This window comes from Danio rerio, chromosome 7 (genome assembly GCF_049306965.1).
Source record: "Danio rerio strain Tuebingen ecotype United States chromosome 7, GRCz12tu, whole genome shotgun sequence".
In the NCBI taxonomy this organism is placed as follows: Eukaryota; Metazoa; Chordata; class Actinopteri; order Cypriniformes; family Danionidae; genus Danio; species Danio rerio.
Window position 1 is genome coordinate 60,012,255 of NC_133182.1, and position 25,258 is coordinate 60,037,512.

At 39.1% G+C, this 25,258-nt stretch overlaps 2 protein-coding genes and 1 long non-coding RNA gene across 4 annotated transcripts in view; 1 reads left to right on the forward strand and 2 right to left on the reverse strand.

Moving 5' to 3' along the window:
* Positions 1-25,258, reverse strand: part of LOC110439952 (transmembrane protein 236-like) — a 766,382-nt gene that overhangs the window by 685,046 nt on the left and 56,078 nt on the right. The gene's annotated exons all lie outside the window — the stretch shown is intronic.
* The window catches only part of mrc1a (mannose receptor, C type 1a), a 60,492-nt gene that overhangs the window by 34,105 nt on the left and 1,129 nt on the right, over positions 1-25,258 (reverse strand). Inside the window, exons 2-12 of the mRNA XM_002662968.6 lie at positions 13,294-13,695; positions 12,803-12,976; positions 10,332-10,487; positions 10,073-10,186; positions 9,815-9,955; positions 6,695-6,877; positions 6,430-6,587; positions 4,507-4,620; positions 3,866-3,981; positions 2,129-2,277; positions 1,456-1,652 (exon numbers count right to left, since the gene is read on the reverse strand). Of these exons, the coding sequence (XP_002663014.2) occupies positions 1,456-1,652; positions 2,129-2,277; positions 3,866-3,981; positions 4,507-4,620; positions 6,430-6,587; positions 6,695-6,877; positions 9,815-9,955; positions 10,073-10,186; positions 10,332-10,487; positions 12,803-12,976; positions 13,294-13,695 (1,904 nt within the window). The remainder of the gene's footprint in view (positions 1-1,455; positions 1,653-2,128; positions 2,278-3,865; positions 3,982-4,506; positions 4,621-6,429; positions 6,588-6,694; positions 6,878-9,814; positions 9,956-10,072; positions 10,187-10,331; positions 10,488-12,802; positions 12,977-13,293; positions 13,696-25,258) is intronic.
* LOC110439951 (uncharacterized) lies at positions 810-24,068 on the forward strand. The gene is made up of 4 exons (XR_002459302.3): positions 810-947; positions 11,776-12,025; positions 23,286-23,347; positions 23,470-24,068. It is a non-coding gene; the product is annotated as an uncharacterized lncRNA (long non-coding RNA).

Genomic DNA, 25,258 nt, shown 5'->3' on the forward strand with positions numbered 1-25,258 from the left:
ATAAAATGTGTCTGTCCACAAAAATGTGTGAGCTTAACATGTTTAAGTTAACATGCTACAACTAACTAAATAAGGAGACCTTTCCAGTACTTCTAAATCATTTAGGACACTTAGTGCTAACATTAAGGTCACATTGTGAATCAATAAAATGAAAAATTGCTCTTAATTTTTAGAATAGGTTTGATTTGATGTATGTATGTATATATATATATATATATATATATATATATATATATATATATATATATATATATATATATATATATATATGGATATTTTTCACTGGCGGACACTTTCTGCTGCAATCCAGCACCGGGAAGACACTAGCTTATGAACCCCCAGTGCTGGAAACAGTACACACACACAAACATGACAGCCAATTCGGTTGCTTCCTGTTTCTTGGCAACTTACTTGCTTTGAGGCAACAGTGCTAAAACTATAACATAATAGCATAAATACTTCTTATATCCAGTTGAGCTTTTTATGATTCTTGTTTTATACGTTTTAGACAACAAATAAAGATTTTCTTTCAAACTTATGCTTTGCATTTTCTAACAAAACAATTAGGCAAATATATTTTTAAATACAGTTTCAAGAGTTCACACATAGCTGATGATTGATTATAAAGTGTGTTTGGTATGCTGTCTGTGGAGAGAGCCCAGAGCTTATAAGATCCTTGAGTCCTGGGTTCGAGAGATGGTAGATCTCAAAAACTCTTCTGCTGATTCATTGCTAATGACAAATAAGGATAATCCTAATTAAGAGCTCATCTATGGTGACAATTTAGTTCACCCATGTCATATGTCTCTACACACTATGCGTGTCGACTGGCCTGTAAGGACTTGGACCAGTGACATACTTGCTGCATGTTGCACTGGGCCACCGTGCCACCCTACCAAAAAATAGGGAGGAGGATTAGAGGTGGAAGGGAAGGAAAGATAACTGAGGTAAGTAACTTTGGTTATTTATAGTAAGGGATCATCCAATTGGCAAATCATGCGTTAGCTAATGCAGGACCAGTTGGTGTTAATCATAAGCATGTGATCCTCTCGAAATTAACATATATATTTAAATATATTTATGCTAAATTTGGTGAATGAAAACTATTCAGAAAACTGATGTGGAGTTCCGAAGGTTCAAACCAAAAATGATGGATTGGAAATCAAATGTGTGCAAATAAATGAAGATTTCACATTTTTCGCATCCTTAGCTTAAGACCAAAAATTTTATTATTATTTAAAGGGATAGTTCCGCCAAAAATGAATTTCTTACCCTCAGGTCTTTCCAAACATACAGTATATGACCTTTGTTCATCTTTTGAAAATAAATGAAAATTTTTTTGTCTTGAGAACTCTTTGTGAATACAGCCCCAAGTCTCTACATTAACCTGAAATACTTTAGCTGCTCTAAGATGTTACATAAAAATAAAAAAGAAGTGTATTTGTTTACGTTTACCTGAATACAGTTGCGTGGATCTTTTTTAGTCCAACCAACTGGACAGCTGAGAGGCTGGGTAGTTGGGGGAATTTGCGTTGTAGTAACACCCTCTGCCATTTTTTTACAGATGTACTTCTGTTTACTGTTACAATCCAGCACATCCCATAACCCAGCTGAAGTTCCTGTTAACATGGCCACACATCCTCTGTGTTTTTCTAAAAGGTGAAAAAAGAGATTGACAAAAAGGATTAAGGATTGTGGGTTATGGATTAGGGCAGTGGTTCTCAAACTGTGGTACGTGTACCACTAGTGGTACGCAGGCTTCCTTCTAGTGGTACGCGGAGGAATGAAATATGTCTTGTACATGCTTCACACATTTCCAAGTTTACCAAAAATTATGTATATAATATGCCATATATGACATATAGCCTATATTTCTGAGGTAATCTGCCATGATTTTTCTAACTGTGCAGAGTTGTAGCTGCTTTACTGGGCCTACTACGCCACTGTATTTCAATACTACTCATTTTGGTGGTACTTGGAGAGACAAATGTTTTCTAAGGTGGTACTTGATGAAAAAAGTATGAGAACCACTGGATTAGGGAGATTCTGACATTACTGCTGAAGTGTACAGAATAAAACACTGACATTTTTAACGTGTCACAAAAACAGATATTACATGACAACATACCTGGCATGCCCACATTGAAGTGTGTAAATTTGACTTTATCGCTGTTACTCCACCGAAAGCTCTCTGGACTTTCAGTATTACTGAGACCAATCCAAAAATATTTCTCAGGCCTAAGACCCACCAAGCTAATGAGAAAAGCATTCTCATACCTATTTAAAGACACAAGATTAAAATGATGTGATTAAATGTGTGCATTTAGACAGTTAAAAAAAAACTGACAAACTGTCCAATCAATAATCAAAGATAAACAAACTTTGGCCACAGTGAAAAAAACCGATTGATGAATCTTGCAAAATGCCTCCTTATATTTCACAAAATGTGAAAGTGAAAAAAAAAAGAAATGTAATAAGGAGACCAAACTGGAACTCAAGATTATTGTGGAATTGTCATTACAGAGTACAACATAGTCCAGAGATAATCTTAACAGAAAAATGTTAATTTTGGAATAAATCATTAACACAATGTTGAATAATATACAATGTATATTAAAAAAATATATAACATAAAACATACATTTAATTTAAGTCTACTTAATAGTTTGTGTTTTAAAATTCAAACTTCCGTTCCATTTAAATCCTCAGAACAAGTAAATAATGTTGCATGTTGTTATTTTCCATTGTGGATTTTCATTTATTCCATTTACATGTTATCAAGAGCATGAAAAGGCACCTATGTCATAATATCCTCAATGTATTTTAATTAACTAAGGAAAGATTTTCCTGTATGTCTGAAGTAAGGAAAAATGACACAGCAACACCATTCTTTTCTTAAGGTATTACCTTAAACATAACATGAAACATTACCTTTTTTTAGGGAATGTGTTACTGTGCTATTAGAATAATTATACCCAGTATGCATACTGCCCAAATGTTTATTCTTGTTAAATTTTAAAATTTAGGACACACTGTTGAATTCTATGGCTTTCCATATGAGAACACAATAAAATACTTATCTGGCCTTTGGTGAGTCTTGAAAATTTTGATAGCTCAAAATGTTACCCTTTTTTATAATAGTCTAATAGGGAGTTGAGGCTTTAATCACCAATCTTTTAAATATATTATATTCTCTATTGAGGGGAAATTCAGTATCACAACAATGCAACAAAACTAGATTTTTTTTATTACATAATTTCACTTTTTCTTCCAAACTTTTACAGTTATATTCAACAGTAGATGATCTAAATCCATAGTTCATTTAACAATTCCATATTCCCCAATGCTCTCTGTATTTTCTTCCACCTAGATCTATGGATTATGGGTTACATAAACACACCCGACTTAATCTGTGTTGCATAATCTTGCAAATGAGTGAACATTCCCATTTTCTTTTGAGAACTGTAGAGTTTAATTCTAGTAGGTCTTTTTCCTTTAAATATAAATCTTGAAATTAATTTGTTTAGTTTATATAATTTTTAAACAAGACAAATCATGTATCTACACTCTAAGAAATAAAGGCATGCGAGCTGTCACTGGGGTGGTATCTTTTCAACAGGTACACATTTGTACTTGTAGGGTCCATATTAGTACCGTAAAAGTGTATATTAGTCCCAAAGCATTTTAAGAGAAACACTTGTATACTTTTTAGGTACTAATGTGCACCCTTGAGGTAATAAAATGGACCATTAAGGTACAAATTTTTACCTTTTGAAAAGGTACTACCCAGTGACAGCTTGTGTACCTTTATTTCTGAGAGTGTATTGTATACAGTATAACCATCAACATATATTATATGCATTACCTGCTGGCAACATCAACCAAATTGGCTCCTGTCTGCTCACAAATCTGTTTGGCTTCATTAAAGGTCTTGCTTTCAATGGCACTCATATAGCAGTATGAGCCATATCTAACCCAGCCCTATGGGAACAAAAGACATATAATTTAGTCACATTGACAATTCTTCACACATCTTTACCAATACAAATAAGCCAGACCTATTTTTAAGCTCAACCTTTACTAATCTTAGCAAATCAAATCTAATAAAATATGCTATGTTAATTGTTCATTCATGTTAATCACTGTACCTTTATCAATGTTAACAATTGCAACTTTTAATAAAAGTAGCAAATGTTGAAAGGAACTAAGATTAAAGTTAACTAATCTTATTAAATGCGATCTTGTTATAAAGTGTTAGCATAAAGATCCATCAAGCACCCATATTTTAAGTTAGCAGAAGATTGAAGCACGTCAAACTGTTATTTATTTTGTACATTTTAATTGTGAATAGATAATGAAAATATTAATAAAACAAATGTAGTAATTCGATGTTATACTATTATTATTATATTTATTATTAATATATTATTTCTAATTATAGGTATTGTTTTTTCTCTGTTTAAAGTTTATGTATAAAACATAAAGACCAACTTAATCTAGACTCACAGCTTGACATCCAAGACTGACAACCTCTGGGGCACCTTCAGGCTTGCTAGATGATTTCTTTTTGCAGATGTAACCACGCTCCATTTCACATGCATGGTCTGCCCATTTACCATCCTATTACAAAATAAATAAATAAAATATTACAGCCACATGAAAAACTCACGTTCAAATCAGTTTTGTACAGTGGTCTCTTATTGCTACTCTCAATCTAGTGTGACATTCTAAGGAAGCCAACAATCTACTTAACAAAAATGAGGTGATTTGTTTATATAGTCAATATGTTCTTCGTTTCTTGATGTCACATTTTAGAGAACATAAAAAAAAATTTGCATTATTTTTCAACAGGGCATTCCATTGCTCTCTATCATATTCATAAATATGACTCTCCTATCATATTTTAAGTTTTGTAACAGCACTATTGTGGATCAGTGTGATTCAATGGGTGCACTCTCAACCATATTTCTGAAACCCATAGATTAATTCACTTGACCAAAACACTTTTGAGTGAGAGGCTTTGAATCAGGAAACTACAACTTAAATAGACCTTTGTCATCTTACATATGACATAGGCCCCCCTTGTTGTTGCACACTTTTGTTCATTATCTTCCTTTTATGGTGGTTACAGTTCAAGCCCATTGATTTCCCAAAAAAGCCTGAAACGTGTGCCTATGACAACTGTGTCCACAGCTATGAGAATTATTAAAGCCCATTTTCATTACACATTAAGACCAATTGGATTGCCTGAGGACACTGACTTGGAAAGAGTTTTAAAAAAATGTTCAGACCAAAGAAAAGAAATGTTCAAGTTTTGTATTTACATTACCAGATGCTTTTATTATAAATTAATTTCAAAAGAATATTTCAAATCATTCTTCATAATGAGTTAAAAAATCACAAGTAGTATGTTTGAAAAAAGTAGTTACGTTTTAAATCCAGTAATTTTGGGAAATTATTTTGTTTGCAAATTATTGCATCGTTATCAATATCAGCAATACTGGCCCACTGTATTTACGAGTCAATATCAAATTTTGCAGAATCACACTCTTTGATTCTTGGACCGTTTTTAGGGTATGGCAGATTGAACTGTGTGCTTTTGACACACTGTCTTTCCTTGTTTCATTGTGTTGTTTTAAAGCCCTGTGAACATTTGAAAATACACTAGTCCTACTTTGTAAACTGCGTTTGAGGCTGAGCGTTACATATGGCTAACTGGTCCTCACCATGAGTTCCAGTCACTTTAATTAACCTTTATTTCTATAGCATCTTTTACTGTGTAGATTGTGTCAAAGCAGGTAACGAAAAATCATAAAAGGTAACGAAAATCCTAAAATATTTCAAATTGTAAAACATTCCAGCAGTTTAGGCAGGCAGTAGAGTAGTGGTAGAATGTTGGTGTACTTCTAGTAAATGAACCCTAAATCTATTCAGTTTAGTATAAATTACACTGCTGAAGTTTAGTTAAGATTAATTCAGATCAGTCTATCAAACCCACAGCTCCTGGAATGAGTTACAGTAGGAAAATAAAATGAATCTATTTGTATAATGACTGAGCTGAAAATTATACATACTAAAACAGATTAATTGTTGTAGATTTGAGTGCATGTGCTGTTTGGGTTAGTTAAGACTTCCTAGGATTAAGTAAGGTCTGCTCATGCAGGACCAATACTAAGTAGCCAACATTTTGCAAATGAAAAAACTCTCAGAAGCCCTGTGCTTTCAGCCTAATGAAGCCCTATAGGCTGGCCTTAAGCAGATGATAAGAATGTTATCACTTGATTGAATGGGTGTTATCAGTGGTTGGATTAATAGATATTTGCCAGTAGGGGCCTTCTGCACCTACTGGTAGGCTCAGAAGGCTGTTATCATCTATACACAATGCAGGCTTGTTTTCCAGAAAAAAAGAAAGAAAGAAAACAGACTTACCTTTCCCTTGATGAGGACACAATCCTCCAAGCGATTTATGAAATGTGAAGGTTCTCCTACTAGCCACGTCGTAAAAGTGACATGAGTTCTGTCTGACCATTCAAACAGATTCTGAGTCTTCTGATCATTAAGCCCAATCCAAAGTTCATCTGTAGGCACTAAATAACAAACATTCCAATTTGTATCAGTTGTTAGTAAAAATAAATATGAAGGGTTTTTTTTATATGTATGTGTTGCTTTAGTCTATAAGTCTGCACATACTTACAGTATCCACTCTGTGATATAATGAAACTGTGCTCTTCTATGTTGTGTATACTGGCCAAGTTTGCTCCTTCCCTGTGACATGCTGCTAATGCATCATTCCACATTTTCTTGGTGCGCTGCAGATAATAGCAATTACCAGCATATGGCACCCATGCAGCAGGACAGAAGTTGGGCTGATCTTTACCTGCAAGAAAAATATCTTTGTAAAACCTTGCCATGTCATGTTTTAATAGATGAATTATTTAATATAGTGTGTATATATATATATATATATATATTTGAAGTCACCATCCTGTGATTTATTATTATTTTCTTTTATATTTCCCAAATGATGTTTAACAGAGGTGGAGCATTTTCATAGTGTCTGATAATACTTTTTTTTTTTTTTGGAGAAAGTCTTATTTGTTTTATTTCAGCTAGAATAAAAGCAGGATAGTCTACAGAGCAAACCACTGTTATACAACAACTTGACTAATTAACCTAACTTGCCTAGTTAAGCCTTTAAATCTCACTTTAAGCTGTATAGAAGTGTCGGTAACATTTTATAATGACTGCACTCTAAGCAATAGCATCTAGTGAATTCATTATTTGTTAAGCATTAACTCTACATTAATAACTGTTAGTAAACAGTTTAAAACTGCAGCTACAAATGCTGTATTGTTGAAATAACCACATTTATAATGTGCCTAATAATTATACTTTCATAATTTGTGACTGGTTGATTTTTCATTACTAAATTCAGTATTACATTATTTATGAGTAGTTGGGGATTTTAAAGATCATTCGGAATGAGTTAGCAAATGGTTAATTAACTATTGAAATCCACGTTTATATATTTTAGTAGTCAGTCATATAGTAATGGTTACTATGTATGCTAATAAATGCTATATTAACTTAACTTTTAAAGTTAAAATTACAATTAAAGACTCAGTACCAAATAAAAAATAATCTTTGCAATCTTATCTAAAAAGTAAAATTCTTGTAAAGTTTAAACATTGCTGAATAACATGGGGTGTCTAAATATGACGTTACAATTGGATCAAGCATCAACAATATAATAATTTTACAATATAATAGGATGCAATGTTTAAACTGTATAGTAATTTTATTTTAGATAAGGTTGCAAAAATTTATTTTTCATTGGATAAAAATTCATTTGTGTATCTTAAAATGAATAGGGATGAATAATGTCATTTATGTTCTGTTTTCCTGTTTAGAATTTAACTGAGTCTTTAATTGTCATTTATAAGGCATTTACAAAGCATAAATAGTCCTCAGGATTAGGTCACAAAACTGGATAAGGTTGGGTTAATAAAAGCTTTTATTAACATACAATCTAACTATTAGTATTTGTCTAAATAATAAGAATTATAAATGTTAGTTTTAATATTAATATTAATAGTTTTAATAGTTTATTAATCATTTATTAACTAATCTTAAAAACCACTAACTATGAAATACTTAACTTAGTAATGAAAAATAAATCATTAACACAGTATGAAAGTACAATGTGAAAGTACAATGTGATAACACATTATAAATGTGGTTGTAAGTCAAGAGTACAGTATTTGTAGCTGCAGTTATAAACTGCTCACTAACGTCTACTAATGTAGAGTTAATGCTTAATAGATAATGAATAACCTATTTGTTAATGCTTAATAAATGGTTCATAGTGGGTATTTATAAAGTTTTACTGAAGACCCAAGATTAATAAAGGGACTAAGCTGAAAAGAAAAATGAATGAATGTAGTGCCTTGAAAAATAGTCAAATATTGTGTACTGCAACTATCATTGCAAAGATATAATAAATCAGTTGTTAGAAATTAGGTATTAAAACTTTTATGTTTAGAAATGGGTTGAAATAAATAATCTTTTAAACAGAAACTGGGTAAAATATGTACAGGGAGTTTCCCTGAAAGCCATGGGAGTTTCCGAAAGCCAAGTTCACAAGTTCCGTCGTTGCTAACAAAGTTTGTTGATTTGGGGTTTGCCAAATCCATCGTTTTCGTTCATTTGCAAATTGCATCACAAACTTGTATGCTTGCAACTACACCTTTGGAGCTTTAGAAACATAGTTCCTAGCTTTGTTCTATTTCCAGTTATCCCCCATGCTCTATTTGTTTAGAACATTCTAAAATAAAAAACCATTAAAGTCCTCTCTTAGATGTAATTTGCTTTCAAGGTATTTTTACAGTTCGGTTTTAGTGATCTTCAAGTTCACAATTTGCCTCCCTTTGAAGTGCACTTTAAAAACATTGATGTCATTTTGAACACAGCAGTGGCTCATGACGAAAGTTATAGGTGACCTATTATTTAAAAACAGAATTTATGTTACGTCTCCAAAGCTTGTGAAAACGAAATATATAGCAAAAATTAATGCTTTTATTTTATAGTAGGTTATTTATTAAATATCTGTACTGTTTATGACATGGGCCTGGTGGTTAGAAAATGTCTGCAGTATTTTGCATGTGTCAAAGTGTAAAAGTAGACTTTTCAAAATAAAAAATAAATAAAACAATATCCTACTTAATAATAATAATCATCATCATTATTATTCACATCATTATTAATAATCAAAATTAGTTATTTCTTTATGTGATTTATATATGACACTAGAATATGTGTTAGCTTTTGTAAGTGGTTTTTTGTTTTAGAATAGAATATGTAATGTTCTCAATAATATTTGTAAAGGAAACATAGGCTCTATATGTGCCATTTACATATATTTCAATTAATATGGCAAGTAAGTGTATGTTTTTACCAAAACTAATATTGGATTTTTTTTACATTATAACTAACGTTCAAACGATGAATCTGCGAAAGAGAAACTACGGGTTTTGGGAAACACTCGTCACTACATCGTTCTTTTCCCCAATGCATCGTACTATAGTAATTTAGCTGCTAGTTATTTTGTTGTTTGGGAAATGCACCCCAGGATAGCTAATAATTCAGGAGGGTTAATAATTCTGACTTTAACTGTATAAAGCCTCACCTTCAATTTGTATTAAATGTAAAGAAAGCATATGCACATTTTTTAAAATGCAAAGATACTTTATTAAACACAGATAGAACATATTTACCCAGATAATTCAATGCATTTACTGCACAGATAAAATTTTACCTGGTGGAGGTGTGTTATCTGTTGAATTGCCTTTGCGACAGATGTAGCCTAGTTTCTTATTGCAGGCCATGCTTTCCCACTTTGAGGCTTTACCAGCATTTAATGCTGCACATGTTAGTCCTGGTTCCAGAGAGGGGTGACCTAAATGTCACAATGCATCCATTTAAAAAACAGCCTCTATAACTAACACTGGAATGTCTTTAGATTTGTGTGCACCACTGTGAACATTTATCCTGTATGTACATAACTGTTATTTACCAGGGGCCCAGTTTAGGTATCTGAATGGATTTCCATTACTCCACTGCCAGCCACTCTCAAAGTCAAGACTGTTAAGTCCAATCCATAGTGCGGAGCCAAAGGTATTTGTCAGTCCTATAAAAATGTATATGATATAATGAAATACCACAGTATTATTTCATAATTATACACATTCATGCTGAGTTTGGAATCTTTATTTGTCTGTAAGAACATCACAACATGCAGAATAATGTGTTTGAAGGTAACTAAAGGTAACTACCTGATATGTAACTCTGCTCATGCAGTTCGGTTATGCTGAGAAGATCAGCTTCTTGTTGCTGGCAACTTGTTCTTGCCTGATGCCAAGTCAGTATTGACTGCACATTCCTCTGATATAATACACCAGTCACTGGATCACTGTCCCATCCAGAGCTGGCTATTGCACACAGTGAATGAAATAAAATGGAAGAAGATTGGAAATTAGGAAGATAAGAAGATTTGCAAAATTAAATGACATATAGATTACAGTATATTACAATTTAGTTTTTAATAATACAGTTTTCATTTTGAACTACAGCATATGACTGAACTGACTTACTTTATACGGTTATCACAAAATGATTCGTACAAGTTAGTAAAATAGCAGAATGCTGTTTGTGAGTATTGTTGGTTGTAGGTTTAGGTTCTATGAATGTCCCCATTTAGAGTAAATGAGTGTTTGTGCTTCAGGTATTCTCATACACCACAACGATATTGCCAAAGACTGTGTGTGTGTCTGTGTGTCTGTGTGTGTGTACAGTATGTGTGTGTGTGTGTGTGTGTGTGTGTGTGTGTGTGTGTGTGTGTGTGTGTGTGTGTGTGTGTGTGTGTGTGTGTGTGTGTGTGTGTGTGTGTGTGTGTGTGTGCCATAGGATGTGTTTGTCAGCAGGTCATTTAACAGTTGTGCCACTTGGACAAGACAAAGTAAAAAAACAGGAAAATGAAGGAATGTCATGATCAGCAACAGCAGCATTTCTCACATTTTCTCTTCCTTCCACTATTTTCTAGTTCATAGATTGAAATCATAGCTATCAGTATCACTGCAAGCTTAGCAAATTTATTGTCAAATGCACACACACACACACACACACACACACACGCAGATACACTAGCTATTTTTTGGGGGACCCATAGTTGGAGCTTGACTCAGACCTTGAACTTCCTCCAAGGACGGGAGGTCCGAGCTATCTTCAGAGGTTGATAGCTCTGGCCGCTGCTTCAGGATGCAATTGATGCAACTGATTGAGTAGCTAAACTCATGACTTTAGTTTGCTCCTAACATAAGTTTGGGAGGATCCTGATCAGTCAGGTTGGTCAGTCAATCATCATGTGTGTATATAAGTAGTGGTCTTTGCACTGTTTCTAGGTTTTTTACTTTTGTTTCGGCATCCCTCCACCTCCCCATCTCCTCCTCTGTTTTTCAAAATGTGCTAAAGAGGCGGTGTGGGGGACTCATACTTGGAGCATGGAGTCATGCCTCAAGCTTCCTCCAAGAACGGGAGGTCCGAGGCCATGCTCTCTTCAGGCATTGATAGCTTGGCCCCCTTGCTTCAGGACAGCAATGCCAAAATCTTTTACTATGTTTGATGCAATTGATTGAGCTAGTGAACTCATGAATTATTAGAAATGATTTTACGAGCGTTAGTTCTCCATCTTCTTCCCAATGGCCATCAACTTTATTGCAGTGGTGCTGATACCCAGGATGGGAAGGAGAAGGGGGGCTTGCCACTGTTGAGGAAGTCCAAAGAAGTCACTGCCATCTCCCAAGAGCCGAACACTGTTACCGACTATACCATGATGGGGAGAAGCAGGGAGCACAAGTGAATGAGGGCCTCATAGCCAGGCACCCATGAGCCAGAGGACCTGTCAGCTTCCAGCTGGGGACGGGGATTCTAAAGGCAACCACCGAGAGGCTGCCAGTGCTGTTCAGGCAATGTGAGTAAGGTTCTCTCATCTCAGGTTCTCTCCTGCCACCAGCCTCACATGCCCTCATGGCTCTTGTCCCCAACCCACTCACTACATACTTCAACATAACTTAAGAATACTAAATTTTTTCCTGAGGGAACAAATCATCAGATACTGAAAATTTTACTCTAAATTTGAATACAGCCATTTCCGTGGTAACCTTCTGTGGCTAAACATCCTTCTGGAGGGTATTGTAATGATTATCTTGACCATTATTGTGGTTGTATTTTCTAAACTAGCTCAAGATGTATCTAGTATTTTTATACCATTCATTCATTCATTCATTTTCTAGTCGGCTTAATCCCTTTATTAATTCGGGGTCGCCACAGCGGAATGAACCGCCAACTTTTTCGCAGAGGATGTTCTTCCAGCCGCAACCCTCTCTGGTAAACATACACACACACACATTCACATACACACTCATACACTACGGACAATTTAGCCAACCAAATTCACCTGTACTGCCTGTCTTTGGACTGTGGGGGAAACCGGAACGTATTTTTATACCAAATAATTTAAATAATCTTAAATCTGAAAGTTGTGTTTTGAAGTTTGAATTTTCCTAAACTGTTAATTAACTATTTAATGAAAGAAACAATTTTCTGTAAATCTAGTGCATTGAATCTAGTATATAACGAAGTTCTTTTTTAACTGAATTGCAAAAGTAAAAAAAAACAAAAAAAACTTGTCCAAGATATTATTTTGTGAGAAGTATCTAAAATGTTTTCATAGGGCAGAATTACTCACTTTTAGTTGGACAAAAGCCCCACTTTTTGTCTGTGTCATAGTCTGTGTCTGTGGAACACCAAAGCTGGCCATCTGATCTTCCCTCCGTAGTACATTCCGCATACAACTTGTCAGCAAATTTAAATGGGAACTGACATGGTTTCCCAAATGAATTTCCACCTATTGTATAGATCTCTGCAGAAAATTTATAAACAAAATAAAGGGAAAGCAAGAGATATATTTTATATTAGATCTAAACAATTAAAAATTGAGAAAGTACTTGCCCTAGCTTAAAAAAATATTACATTATTAGCATTTTTGCAAATTTATAATGGCTGGGGTTCATTCATGCTGTCCCAAAATAAATCAATTAAGTTAACTTAACACTTTTAACATATTTATGTGGATTGAACAAAAAAAGTAAGCTGTCCCAATGAAATCTCAAGAATTGTTTTTCAGCTCATTTTAAATAAGTAGCTTAAACAAGTAAAAAAAATATTTTTTGAGTGCACCTTGATTTCCATGAGAACATAAATCGTCTTTGGTCCCATACACCTGCCAGCGACTCCATATACCTGATCCCTTGTACAACATCATATTTTGCTCATTTCGATTTCCATAGTTCATATGCAGTGGCTGACCCTTTAAACCAAACAATGTCTCATTCTTACATTCCCAAGTTTGCAAGGGACTAAGTGCATTGCAGGGAACAAGGATGATTTTGACCCAGTCCTTGATGTTTTGAGCCCCCAAACAGAGTTTAAAAGAGAGGCTGATAATTTGGGAAGAGGAAACCCATCGAAAGCGTTGACCCTCAGAAGATATATCACATGGTGCAGTCTGCAGGACAGTTGCACTCACAGCATTCACACATCTGTTGTGGTCCTCATTGTAGATAAGGAAGTAGCTGGTGTCTGCATGTATGGAAAAAAATAGATCAGAAACTAAAAGACAACACATTCCAAACTGTGTTAAGTATAGGTATAAACCTCTTTACAAACAGATCAGGATAGCAAGCTTTATTTATAAAGAACACCTTTAATACAACTGTAGTTGATCAAAAGTGCTTTACAATAAAATAAACAGGGAATGCAGTTTAAATATAAGGAAATAAGTAAATAAAACACACATATAAAATAACATGCATGCATCACTCATCACAGATGCTACAAAGTAAAAATAAGTCTTTAAATTGTATTTACAGTTTTTCCAATTGTTTACACACATTTTCTGAAAGCATGTCTCATATCACACAAATACCAACAATATTTAACTGTATTTTTCCACAAAAACAGTGTACACTGTGTTTATTCCAACCAACACAAAGTTGCACATAACATAAGAAGGATTTACAGCATACAGTTACAGTAAAAAAAAAAAATAAATAAATAAAAAACTGCTATACTGCATCCTCTTTTCTGTTATGGTCTGGCCAAGCAGTGGGGGAAATGTCACCTTGCATGGCGAATCCAGCCATGAAAAGCATCAACTGCTATAGCTTGGAGAACAGGTATATGTGTGTGTGTTCGGTCATACACTTTCCATCTCCAGGCAGAAAAAAAAAATCCTCAATAGGTTTGAGGAATGGAGAATATGGAGGGAGATAAACAACTAAAAAACATGGGTCGCAGGGGACCAGTTATGAACCAGATGAGTTCTAAATTGCAATTCTGTGTGATAGGTGTTTACTCATGTGATGAGTTAGTATGCAAAGTAGGGCAACTGACTTTACAATTTTGAATGACGGTGCGTTCCTTGTAAAAACAAGAGAATTTGTGCATGAAAATTGTGCCAAATGCAGAGGGTTGTGTGTAGTGTTTTTAAAAAAAGTGTGTGTTTTAAACCTGCAATTTGAGTATAAAACAGCAATTGTGCTTATAGTTTTGCAAAATTGGTTAAGGGGTTGGTAAATCTGTTACATGTTGTAGTCTTTGTATCTGAATCACAAATTAATTAGTAATTGTGTGTAAACAATTGGGAAAACTGTCAGTGTAATGTTTTAAAGGTTCCTGTTTTCAAAGTTGCTTGAAAAGGGGTAATATATTGTTGGTTTAAAGATATTGTGTATATGGTGTAATGCAATGTGTTTACACAGTTTTTAGAAATACAAATTTTCCATATACTGCATATTACAGTTTTTCCCAATTGTTTACACAATTACTTGTATTTCAGACACAATAACTACAACATGTAACTTGAGCACCAACCTCCAGAACCAATTCTGCTAAACTACAAGCACAATTCCTGCTTTACACTCATATTGCAGATTTATGATGAACTTGATGAACAGCCAAAATGCCAAAAAGAAGAGCAGATTTACCCTGTGCCACTTAGTTTTTTACAAGCCAGTCCAGAGTGTGTACACGCAGCGGCAGACGGTCGAGCTGGGTTTTTCCCTTGCCTGACATTCTTTGGGTCTGGTCCTCCAGAGCGGTGTGTATAAAGTTGCAACTTCACAAAAAGAGCAACACAGTCGTGCAGCACGTCCTTTTCAGGATGACACTTCGATCGTGCATTTCTGGATGCTGTGGTTTCCTGTCCCCGGATGATGGGCACGAGCACTGCGTTGCATGTCTTGGGGTCCAGCATGTTAATGCGGTGCTCGCGGGCAGTTCATGTCGTCATTGCGATGCCATAACTGTTGTGCAGTTAAGATCACGGCTAGCCTTTGCAAAAGGGCGAACCACCCCAGCTGTCCCCTGCACTGCAGCGGGCACTCGGGCAGATCTGAGGGTTCCAGTGGAAGATAATCCGTCGCCCATGGGCCCGCGGACCTCCTGCTTCTCCAAGCACTCCATCCAAGCTTCGAGCTGAGGAAGCGATCCGTCTAAACAGATGGTAGCCCTTACGTTCGATGACACCAGGGACCAGACGTCCACTGCTGCATCGGAGCTTGGGCTTTCATGGTCCTACGGGAATCCAGGCCCGCTCGCCCCCCTCGGGCAGGTGAGTGCTGTCATAACGGATCCTGAAATGGACATGTTAGCCGTGCTATCCCGGGCTGCTTCGGCCGTGGGTTGGAGATGGTTTATACCCCAGCTTCGTGGCCGGACCGACTAGATGGGTGCTACGTAGAGGACCAGAGGGTCCTTCGAGAGAGCAGTCTGATGCGATGGGTAATGTCACCTATCGGCGGGACCGTAAGCCCGCTCCACCCGCCGAACCATCCATATCTGCTGCTCCTCGCGGAAGGCGCACGCCTCCGGCAAAGTGAGCGCGCCGAGCACCTCAAAATCAGGCAGCCCCCCCTGCCCAGAGCGCCGCTAAGTCCAGTAAACGGACCGCGAAGCGTCCCTGGGACAGGTCATGTGGAGAGGAGGGAACTTGCTCTTTCCCCACTGGAGGGGCGGGCTCCATTTCCAACGGCACTTTTACTGCCATTAAAACATCAATGAAAGAGCACTTTTCCACGTCCCCGGATGTGACAGCCCGAAATCTGCCATTCTGGGACGCTATGCTTCTAGCTCGCAGGTTCGGTGCGTTTCGCCGATAGTCTCCTTTCTCTAACCCCTCGAGCCTCCCCTCTGGGGTTTGGGTGCGGAGTGAGAGCAAATCTCTCGCCTCCAGCTCTTCCGCAGGACCGTCGCGCTTCCCGGATCAGCACACCCACTCTGGCTGCCCCACTGCTGGTACATCAGCAATTGTAGTGATGAGTCCATTAGCGAGAGCTCTGCATGCCTGGTTAGCGCGGCGAGCCCTTCACGGTGGCTCATATGCACAATCAGACTCGGCTATGTGATTCAGTTAGCGAAACGGCCCCCCAAGTTCACGTGTGTGTATTCACCAGGGTCAGCCCCCTGTTCGCCCCTGTCTTGCGAGAGGAGATTGCCGTCCTCCTAGCGAAGGATGCAATCGAGCCGGTCCCTCTAGCCAAGATGGAGAGCGGGTTTTACAGCTCGCACTTCATCGTGCCCAAAAAGAGTGGTGGGTCACAGCCAATCCTAGATCTGCGCGTTTTGAACCGCTGTCTGCACAAGCTGCCGTTCAGAATGCTCACGCAGAAGTGCATCCTCCAGTGCGTTCGTCCTCTGGATTGGTTTGCAGCAATAGACCTGAAGGACGCGTATTTCCATGTCTCCATTCTTCCTCGCCACCGTCAGTTTCTGCGGTTTGCATTTGAAGGTCGAGCTTGGCAATACAAAGTCCTCCCCTTCAGGCTCTATTTTGCTGTCGAGCTCTCAGACAGTTTAGCATCAGCTGAGCGCGCTCTCCGGAGAGGCACACTGCCATGATGACCGAGTCCAGCTCCAGTCCGAGAAAAGAGATCCTCTGCACAGGGGCGAGTTTGCTCTTTTCACGGTTGACCTGAAACCCCAACAGGTGGAAGACCCGCGAAGGGTGCCTTAGCACCCCTTCGGCTCGCAGGAATCCACATATCTAATTATCTCGACGACTGACTGATTTTAGCCCACTCTCGGAGCAATTGATTATGCACAGACACAAGGTGCTCCGGCACCTCCACCTGTTGGGGTTTCAGGTCAACCGAGAAAAGAGCAAACTCGCGCTCACGCTATGCCTTGCTATCCTCTCAACGGAGGCGAAGGTAAGGTGCAGTCATTATGGCGTTTTCCAGACATTTCCCTATTTGTGGATTAAAATCCACTTATAGCATTGAAGTTCCCCATCCGAAGGGGAATGCTCTGGTTACCAACGTACGTGACCTGGACGTTCCCCTTCATATGGGAACTTCTACTGTATGGACTGTATAAAAAGCGCCACAGCAACCAAGCCTGTCACACTCCTGATGTGTAGTTTGCCAAGCCAAAGCTTGAGCGCACTGACATCACCAAGAGCGCAACCTTATACATCCCCTAGGCCCAACATATTACCATTACATGGGAACAATGATTAAAGTTTAATCGGGGTCGTAAGTGTGCTTTTACCCAGCTAATATAGACTAGGGATTTTTGGAAATACGACAGTACATTGGGAAAGCGTCAGTCCCCGCAGGGGAGGATGCGGCAGAGACCACCTGCTACCCAGATAGGGAGACCTGATGGTAAGAAGGCATATGGACTAGCCCTAATGAGGGGGAGTGCTACAAATGATAAGCTGGTTAGCGGTTTAGGAAAGACACGGGACAGCCTGGTAAGGGGGAACACACCAGGGGTAATAATGCATATGGCATCAACAAATGGGGATGCATATAGCTGGCACCGATCCTCAATATGCGTGTAGACCAAATGGGTGTACCAACTGCACACTGAGCCATGCATTCGACTCCTCCGCTGAGTCGATGATGGGGGCCTCTGAGGAACTCTCTAGGGTTCGCCTGAGAATGGAAACTTACTAGCAGAATTGGATAAAGCGTACGCATCTCCGGGTTAGGGAGCATAGCGCAGCAAGCATTTGTTACACCGAGCTTAATTCCCCCCCGATTGACTGTGGTTACCCAATAACCGGGAGGAAACTGGCTCCACTCGAAGATTACAGAACTTCGCGAATGTGTTCCCTTCTGCCGACCACCGTAACAGAAAAAGAGCTGTTCACATGATCTTACATTTCACATTTGTTCCACGTAAAGGCGCAAAGCGCGAACGGGACAATGCAGTGAGTGTTTTGAGCCTGCCTCCTCCAAGGCAGCGCTTGAGGTTCACCACCTGATTTCTAAATGGGGTGGTAGAAACCTTGGTCTCAGGACAACGTGAGAGTAACCGGGCCCAAATTCAAGGCACGATTCACTGACCGAAAATGCCTCCATTTAGACCCGCTAGGACTAGAGAGAGATCCCAAGAGGGCATGAGAGGGGGGCGGGACGGATTTAACCGCCGCGTGCCTCTGAGGAATCGAATGATTAGATTATGCTTCCCGAGCGTGTTGCCATCTACCGCTTCATGGTGAGCGGAGATCGCAGCCACGTAAACCTTGAGTGCGGAGGGTGACAGCCTACGCTCCAGCTTATCCTGAAGGAAGGATAACACAATGCTACTCTGGCAAGTTCGGGGGTCTTTTCGGCCAGAAGCACACCACTCAAAGAATAGACTCCACTTCAGGGCGTAGGCATGCCTCATAGAGGGTGCTCTAGCCTGAGTTATGGTGTTAAGTACCGCGGGCTGTAAGTCACCTAAGTCTTCCGCACTCTGTCTATGGACCACACGTGGAGGTTCCAGAGATCTGGGTGTGGGTGCCAGATGGTGCCCCGTCCCTGAGAGAGGAGGTCCTCCCTTAGGGGAATGTGCCAAGGAAGGGCCGCCGCAAGGAGTGTGAGCTCCAAAACCCAGGTCCGGTTGGGCCAGAGGGGCGCAACAAACAAGACCTGCTCCTCGTCCTTCCTGACTTTGCACAAAGTTTGTCCGAATAGGCTCACTGGGGAAAACGCATATTTGCGCATGCCCAATGGCCAGCTGTGAGCCAGTGCATCCGTGCCGAGGGGGGCCTTGGTCAGGGAATAAAACAGCTGGCAATGTGCGTTCTTGGTGGAAGCAAACAGATCGATCTGAGCTTCCCCGAAGCGCACCCATATCAGCTGGACCAAATCGGGGTGGAGTCTCCACTCTTCCCGGGACACTAGCTTCCATGAGAGCTCATCGGCTGCACGGTTGAGCTCGCCCGGAATGTGGATGGCACGCAGCGATTTCAGCCGCGTGTGACTCCAAAGGAGCAGATTGCGAGCTGTCGTTATAACAACATGCCTGGATACTAGCCCTAAGGGCACTACGGCCCGTAGAAAAACCAGATCCGTCCATGGGCTGAGGGTGCAGAGACACAGTGGAGTGATGCGCACCCGGTGCGTGCCTGCGCGCCATGCCCATCTCGGGACTCGATCGCAAAACCAACGCCGAAGTGGTCTCATATGAAGCAAACCAAGCAGCGTGACCGCGACTGCGGATGCCATATGCCCCAGGAGCCTCTGAAAACATTTCAGTGGGACCACTATCTTCCTGTGGAGCTCATTTACACAGGAAAGCATTAGCCTGGCATGCTCCTCGGAGAGTCCAGCTCCAGCCCGAGATAAGAAATCCTCTGCACAGGGCAGTTTGCTCTTCTCTCAGTTGACCTGAAACCCCAACTGGTCGAGGTGCCGAAGCACTTTGTCTCTGTGCATAATCAGCTGATCGCGGAACGAGGCTAGAATGAGCCAATCGTCGCGATAGTTGAGTATGCTGATGCCCGCAAGGCACAGTGGCGCTAGGGCACCCTCCGCGAGCTTGGTGAAAACTTTGTATTGTATATACTTTGTATTGCCACGCTCTTCCTTCAAACGCGAACCGGAGAAAAGGGCGGTGGCATGGAAGAATGGAGACGTGAAAACATGTGTCCTTCAGGTCTATGGCTGCAAACCAATCTTGTGGACGTAAACTCAGAATCAAGCATTTCTGCGTGAGCATACTAAAAGGCCTTTTGTATAAATGACAGTTCAATCTGCGCAGATTAAGGATTGGCCTTAAGCCCCCGCTCTTTTTGGGCACGATGAAATACGGGCTGTAAAACCCGGACCTTATCTTGGCTGGAGGAACCTGCTCGATTGCATCCTTCACCAGGAGGACAGCAATCTCCTCGCTCAAGACGGGCGCTCTCGTGGATGATCCTCGTGAAAAGGACACCCGTGGACTTGGGAGGGGCGAATAGCGAACTGAATCACATAGCCGAGTCTGACCGTCCGTATGAGCCACTGCAACGCGCTGAGCAGCGCTAACCAAGCCAAGAGAGTGTGCGCTAGTGGCACCATCGGAGTGTTCACTGACGTGCCAGCGAAGGGGCAGCTCGGGATGGGAGTGCTCATCCCGGGAAGCAGTGCGTCCCGTGGAAGAGCTGAAAATAAGAGAATTTTTCTTACTTTTCTCCCTGGATCCCGTGGTGAGGTCGGAGTGAGAGAAAGGAGTCCGTTCTGCTGCACTCTGAGGGCCTGAGGTGAGGGGTCCCGGCGCGGCGAGCTGGAAGGCGGAGCGTCTTAGACCGGCAGTGCTCAGGTTTGCGCATTCGGAGAGAGAGGAAACTGCTCTTTTGGAAATTTGGTTGCCGTTGGCCCGGAGGCCGGCAGTGATGAGTTTAGAGTCATAGTGGACTGATGTAATAGTCCTCAGTCCCCCACCGAGGAAAGAGCAGGTCCCCTCTTCTCCGAATGGCCCGTCCCGGGAACGCTTCGTGGTCCGTTTACTGGACTTAACGGTGTCTTGGGGTGGTAGCGTCGAAGTCCCAAGGGAGGCACGGGGTTGCCGCTTGGCCGGTGGGGCAGGCAGGGGAAGCGGAGCAGATGTTGAAGCCGCGGGTGGACGCCCTCGGTGAGGAGCTGCCGCAGCGGAAGGGGCAGTGGGAGGAGCAGTTTTCCAAGCCTGCTGATAAATGACTTCACCCATCGCCTTGGACTGCTTTTTCACAGCGGAGAATTCCTGGGTAAACTCCCCAACGGTGTTGCCGAACAGGCCAGCCTGGGATATCGGAGCGTTAAGAAAGCGAGTTTTGTCAACATCACTCTGTGGCGAGGGGGCGTGGCCGAGAGCCATGGGAATGGAATGAGGCCTCGTGTAAGTGGATGCACCTGTGGTGCGCACTGGTCTCGAATCCCACGGAAGGAGCTCTGGACTATAAGAGGAGGAATGATGGCAGAGGAAGCCGAGAGAGGACCAGGCCCGGACATATTTTACTTTTGCTTTCAGTTTGAAGGCAGTCTCTGTGAGGAGCTGCAGTCCGTTTGTTTTGGTTTAGATGGCAGTCTCCGTGAGGAGCTGCCGTTCATGTTATAAATAAATATTTTAAAACTGCGTCGGTTCTCCGCCTCCTTCTTCCTGGCAGCCAAAGGGCCGTGAACTTCATTACACACTCATATCAGCCAAGCCCAGCCAAAAGTGGCGTTTCTTGACCACTAATGTGGCCATCGTCTTCCCCAGGGCACGAGCAGCCGATTTGGTAGTCATGTGAGCATAATCGGTTGCCATGCGGAGCTCATGCAGCAAGCAATTGGAAGTCAGCTCAGCAGAAGGGTTCTTCAGTCTCAGATCGGGTCTGAAGCAACAATTCTGACGAGCTAACTCACACAGCTGACTGATATAGCCCTAATTGGCTTATCAGTTTCAGCTGTGGAGCTAAGCTCCGCCAATTCAATTGGCATTTCATTGGCCCGTTTTTATATCTTCAGAAATGATTGGTCGTCTAAAGCACTCCCAAAGACTGTTTATACAGACACACATAGAAGTTCCCTTATGAAGAGGAACTTCTTGAGCTGATGATGATGATAACGTGTGCTTGATTATCGACGTGCTTCTGAAACCTGATCCTATCAGAAACTGATAAATGCGAGAGTGAAGCGCGAAAAAAACAAAGGAGAAGCCATAAAAAAGGAGCCCATTAATTTTTCCTCTAATTGGAGTCCTTCCTATTTTTACACTGATTAAAGCAGTATGTAGTTTTCACAAGACAATATACACCACATACACACATTTGAAGAAACCCCTAAAACTGGCAGCACTCATGCATTTAGATCTTGCCCTTTGCTAACTAAAAACAGAACAATTCTACTTTGCCAGATCTTCTATATATTTTCTCAGAGACCGAAAACTTATTCAAACTTATATTATATATATATATATTTTTTTTTATAATTTTTTTTTTTTTGATGAGCATACATTGCAAAACTTCTCTGAAAACTAGATTTGATCAATGCACCCTGTGCTTTTATACTTATATAGGTATTTGATGGTCCAAAAAAATTAAATTGAGCTAAGTACTGAGGAAATATAGCTACTACTTAAAGTAAACTGCATTTAAATTAATTGTGTAAAATCAGACATTTTAATCACGTGTTACAACTACCCTCTGGTTGTTACAACTTGCCACGGAGGTGGGGTAAATAGTAACATTTATACTCTGGCATTTTTGGCAATACTGCACAGAAACCATAGGTCCGGCGATCATACAACCAGTACTCATGTGTATGAGAGGCTTGTGTGTTGTTGGTAAAAAACTAATTTTTTGTCTAACCTCATTACTTTGTTCATTATTTGTGCCCTGCTCTCCCCTATGTTTTAAATCTATGCAATGTTTTTTTTTTTTTTTTTTTAAGAACAATCCTTATTAAGTGATATTATAAAAAAAAACATGACTACTGAATAACATCACAATTTGTAATTGATGAGTTAAATGTATGATGCATCCAAAATTATGTTATTATTTAATATACAATTGAAGTCAGAATTATTAGCCCCCTAATCTAAATATTTCCCATATGATGTTTAACAAAGCAAGACATTTTTCACAGTATGTTTGATATTTTTTTTTTCTTCTGGATAAATGCTTATTTGCTTTATTAAAGCTAGAATAAAAGCAGTTAAAAAATTTTTAACAAAACTGGTAAAATTATTAGCCCTTTTAAATTATATTTTGTTTCTCTCTCTCTCTCTCTCTCTCTCTCTCTCTATATATATATATATATATATATATATATATATATATATATATATATATATATATATATATAGACATTTTTATATATAACAGCTGATTCCCCTTTAGGAACCACACTCATGTTTTAAGGTTTTTCTAATTACATGATCATTTGTTCTAAAAGGGGACTCTTGAGGTTTTTGAAAGGAACAGTCAGCTCATCAAAGAACTCCACAATAAATCCAGGTACGGTTATGCAATACAGTTATTACTGTACTATACACAGTGTGTTTTGGGGTAAATTACTTCATTAGTACATAGTGTAAATGCTGTACTGTACTGCATATCTACTATGTGTCTACTTTCAGAGAATCATGGAATTGGAGGCAAATCAAGTCCCACATGAAATTATCTATGTTGACAAAGCTGACTTCAACTTGGCGAAAAGGCGTCGCCATGGGAGAAATGTAGGTAACACTTTACAATAAGGTTCATTAGTTAATGCTTTTGCTAACATGAACTGATCATGAACAAAACATGTGCAGTATTAATTAATCATAATTGAACATTTACTAATGCATTATTAACATCCAAGTCCATGCTTGTTAACATTAGTCATTGCAGCATGAGTTAACATAAACTAATGTACTACTGTATTTTCGTTAACGTTAACTAGCTTGAACAAATACAGTAGTAAATGTATTGTTCATTGTTTGTTCATGTTAGTAAATGCATTAATTAACATTAACTAATGAACCTTAATGTAAAGTTTGACCGAAATGTAATAGGACAAAGGGCCACAGTTACCATGTCAGGCCAGAGAAAAAGAAGCCTGGCAAATGCAGAAGATTGGGCAGAACAGAAGATTCCTTTGTTTTTTGTTTTTTTTATTACAATTGCAGTGCTTTTTTCTGTGTGTCTATCTTGCAGTGATGTCCTTTTGCAAATAAAGTCTGTTCTGCTGCAATTCTGTGTCTGTATTTTATTTTTTATTTTTTTACATAAACTGTATATTTTATAAAGCTACTCTGAGATGGTCGTTTATTTGTTGTATTGAATTTCTGCAGCACAAGAAATGCAAAATGCATGCGTTTACTAAACCCAACAAAACCAAATGTAGAGAGGCTCTAGATATAAGGGCAAAGCTGACACATACTGTAAAAGTATGCAGTTTCTGTAATATCAGCTGATGTTAGTGTTTTTATTGTCAGTTTGTTCTGATTAAATGTTTCTGTTGGAAGAGAACATGTCTTAGTGTTTTGTATAATAATTTGATTTTGAAACATGTTTGCAGTGTTTTGTCAGACATGGTGTATTGTGTTAGTTTATTATTGTATTTTGAACATTATTTTTGGAGTTTAGTTTACAATGTGTGATTTTGAGGATGAAATTAAACATTTTGCCAGTTGTGTGTTTTAGGTGTGTTGCTGCGTTAAGAGTTTAGCAAACTTGTTAAATGTATTGAAGAAATTGTCATAGCCATTGTGAAAAACGGTAAGCTGTTTAGAAGTGTCTTGAAAAATATCTAGTTAAATATATATATATATATATATATATATATATATATATATATATATATATATATATATATATATATATATATATATATATATATATATATATATATATATATATATATATATATATATATATATATATATATATAATCATTTCGGCTTGGTCCCTTTATTAATCTGGGGTCACCCAGAATGAACCGCCAACTTATCCAGCATATGTTTTTAGACAGCGGATGCTATTTCAGCTGCAACCCATCACTGGGAAACATCCATAGACACTCATTCACACTCACACACTACAGACAATTGAGCCTACCTTGTGGGGGAAACCGGAGCACCCAGAGCATGTAAACATGCAAAGTCCACAAAAAAACGCCAACTGACCAAGCCAAGGCTCAAACCTGCGACCATCTTGCTGTGAGGCGAACGTACTACCATCATGCAGCACACACACACATGGATAAAACTCTACTCTAATTTGGTACTATGTTGGAGTGTCAGAGAACCGAATTTATCATTAAAATGTCATCAAATTTTTATGTAATTTAAATTTGTTATGTAATTTGATTTTAAAGAGAGCAAAAATGACTTACCTGAAGCAATAACTTGCCCAATTAGCATAATTAACCTAGTAAGGACA